This window comes from Myotis brandtii, unplaced genomic scaffold (genome assembly GCF_000412655.1).
Source record: "Myotis brandtii unplaced genomic scaffold, ASM41265v1 scaffold34, whole genome shotgun sequence".
NCBI lineage: Eukaryota > Metazoa > Chordata > Mammalia > Chiroptera > Vespertilionidae > Myotis > Myotis brandtii.
The window spans coordinates 2,019,495-2,022,961 of record NW_005363098.1 but is presented as its reverse complement, the minus strand read 5'-3'; the positions used below and the strand labels follow the sequence as shown (position 1 = coordinate 2,022,961).

General features: G+C 44.2%; 1 protein-coding gene across 1 annotated transcript in view; it reads right to left on the bottom strand.

Annotated features, from left to right (window-relative positions):
* The window catches only part of DCLK2 (doublecortin-like kinase 2), a 141,318-nt gene that overhangs the window by 30,093 nt on the left and 107,758 nt on the right, over window positions 1-3,467 (bottom strand). The window contains exon 8 of the mRNA XM_014543855.1: window positions 1,550-1,625. Coding sequence (XP_014399341.1) covers window positions 1,550-1,625 — 76 coding nt within the window. The remainder of the gene's footprint in view (window positions 1-1,549; window positions 1,626-3,467) is intronic.

Genomic DNA, 3,467 nt, shown 5'->3' with positions numbered 1-3,467 from the left:
CCGGGGGGGTCCTTAGTGCTGCCGAGGAAGGCGGGAGAGGCTCCTGCCACCACTGCTGTGCTCACCAGCAGTGAGCCCAGCTTCTGGCTGGCTTCTGGCTGAGCGGCACTCCCCCTTTGGGAGCACACTGACCACCAGGGGGCAGCTCCTGCGTTGATGGTCAGTGCGTGTCATAGCACCCAGTTGTTCCACCGTTTGGTTGATTTGCATATTAGGGTTTTATTATATAGGATATAAATATATATATATATACTAGAGGCCTAATGCATGAACATTTGTGCAAGAGTAGGCCTTCCTTCCCCCGGCTGCCGGCACCAGCTTCCCTCCAGCACCTGGGACCCAGGCTTCCTTCTCCAGCTGCCCGCAGGCACCCGGGACCTGGGCTGGCTTCCCTCTGGCCCGACTTCATCAGGAAGGACATCGGAATGAAGTCCAGAAGACATCCGGTCTAAATAGCATATTACCCTTTTATTATTATAGATATTAAAGCTAATTCCTGGCTCAAAGTCTTCTCAAAAAGGTGGTGGTAGTGGGCGGTAGGGGACAGGACGAAGAAGTGGTTAAGATGAACCACTTTTTACAATGTATCTCCAGTACTCACGACATTGCAAACATCATATAAAGAAACTCGTTTGTTAACTAACTGAGAGAAAGAAAAGTCTATATTTAGGACTTGTGAGCAGGTTGCCACTAAGGAAAAATAAAGAAAGCTCAAGTCTAAAATGTGAGATTGGACTAGCTTAATTAACAACCCAGTAAGACCAAACTGGTGACATGATCACCTCCCTGCTTAGGAAAATAACTGAGCACATGTGGATTTGGGGTGACCACCAAGTTCGCACAGATGACTTCCTTTATAAAGGTAACATCAGACTGAGAACTACCTTCGGGACTCAGGCAACGATCAAGTTCAGGCCCGCCATTTATGTTGGAAGAAGATCTGCCATGTGCAGAAATCTGCTGAGAGAGGAGAGTGACCATTATTTATCAGGAAAACTTGACACATCTTCAGCTCGCTCATCCTTAGATAACAGAAAATGCTTATAGAATGTAAAATGCAGGCAGAGAAACAGAGGAGGTAAGGCCTTTCTTTCCTCGCACCTCTCTCCCTATACACATCAAGCCCGCTTTGCGCGCGCACCTCCGCACCTGAGTTTTTTCCACACTGCGCCTCCTCTGAGCCTCGGTGTGCTGTTATTTTTCCTTCTAGTTGAAGAGTCTCTCCTCAGCCAGCCTTCCTGTGGTTCTGGGTGATGTCCGTTCCGTCTTTTAGTTGTATTTTTGAAGTGGTTGTTTGCGGCAGCAGTCTGCGGTGTTTACCTATGCCGCCATCTTGGTCTCTCCCCGTATGCTCTATCTGAATACATGTTTTTTCCCTGAAACGCTGCTTGTGGGCATGCAAAACAGCTGGGGCCAAAGTTAGGCTCTTTCATAAAATCTTGTGTTCACTCCGGTTAAGAATAAACTCGGAGAAATGTTGGATTTGGGGTGACCACCAAGTTCGCACAGATGACTTCCTTTATAAACGTAACATCAGATTGAGAACTACCTTCGGGACTCAGGCAACGATCAAGTTCAGGCCCGCCATTTATGTTGGAAGAAGATCTGCCATGTGCAGAAATCTGCTGAGAGAGGAGAGTGACCATTATTTATCAGGAAAACTTGACACATCTTCAGCTCGCTCATCCTTAGATAACAGAAAATGCTTATAGAATGTAAAATGCAGGCAGAGAAACAGAGGAGGTAAGGCCTTTCTTTCCTCGCACCTCTCTCCCTATACACATCACATTAATGCATTTTATCCTTAGAGACAATATTTTTTATTAGGATTAGACATCAGGAAAATTGACAGCGTGTTACTCTTTGATATTGTGTTACATTTGACAATGCAATAAAATAAAGATTTCTATGGCATCGAAGCTCTATGGGGTACTTACGAGTGGCAAAGGCAGGCTTCGAACTACAGATTATTCCAAGTCAGCAATGAATCCCCAGATCTCACAGCCGCCCCTGAGGCTGACCTCAGGGCGTCCCTGCCAAGGGCAAGCCCTTCTGAGAACCCAGCCCCATGCTCCTGACTGCACCACCTCAGGACCCAGTGTGCAGCCCTGGCTCAACCCTCGTCTTTACCGACCCTGAAGCAGCAGGAATCCCTCCTGAGCACCGTGAGGATTTTCATTACTAGGATCCAGAGGGAAATAAAACATAAAACTAACAAAAAACTGAAGCTCCCATTCTAACACATAAATATCTCTAGTTCTTAGTTAAATTGAAAATCTCACATTGTGAATATTATTCATATTAAGTTTATTATTCTGTAGGCTTATGGAATTTTTTCTTAATCCCCAAGGGCTCTTATGCTTTTGAACTAAAACTTTTCCGCTGCTTGTGGGCATGCAAAACAGCTGGGGCCAAAGTTAGGCTCTTTCATAAAATCTTGTGTTCACTCCGGTTAAGAATAAACTCCAAGGAGAAATGTATGGGTAGGTGGAAAAATGATTATCCTCACCATCCACTCACCTGTCCATGCACTCTTTGACTACTGCAAAATTGCCATCACCAATAACCTTTCCAATTCTGTACTTCTCAAGAAGAGTTGAAGATTCAATGCACCTGTTTCCATTTATGCCTACGAAAGAGGATAAATGCAAAGTTGAAAGAACACACCAACATTTCATCTTGATTCCTATATACTTGTCTAACAATCAATTGCAATGCATTTATTTCTAAATCTATGGTAAAACTATAAGGAAAGTCTCTGAGCATATTGTCTGAATAGAATACCTGAATCACCGATTTTCTTTCGACTTGACTGGTTGGCATCAGAAACCAATATAATCAATAAAGATAACAAATATCTGAAATACCAGCTAAAATAAGCGATTCTTTGTGAAACAAAGAAGTCTAACTAAAACTTCAAACTTTTTTGCCAAATTTGAGAAAGAAGAAGGGGATGATGTTTCTCTTCTCTTCTCTTCTCTTTTCCTTCCCTCCCTCCCTCCCTCCCTCCCTCCCTCAATTATGCCTTTCAGGAGCTTACAGGGTCAAAGGACCTACGAGATCTTGAGAAAGCATCTTCGACATTTTTTGTCTTGGTATGTTTCCACACTTGCATCTGTGCCCACACAATCCAACTATCCTGGTAGCTTCTATGGATACATGGAACAGACTGACAGCTGACAGAGGGGAGGGGCTAGGGGAGACTAGGTGAAAGAAGGTGAAGGGACTAGCAAAAAAAATAAAAATAAATCAAACAACCATATATAAATAACACACAGACACAGTCAACAGTGTGGAGATGGCCAGAGGGAAAGGGGGTGGAGGGTAGGTGGAGGTGGGCAAAGGGGCAGAGAATGGGGACAGAAAGAGACTTTGCTTGAGAAGATGGGTGCATGATGCAGTACACAGATGATGTTTTATTGAGTTGTACACTTGAAACCTGTATGGCTTTTCGAACCAACGTCCCC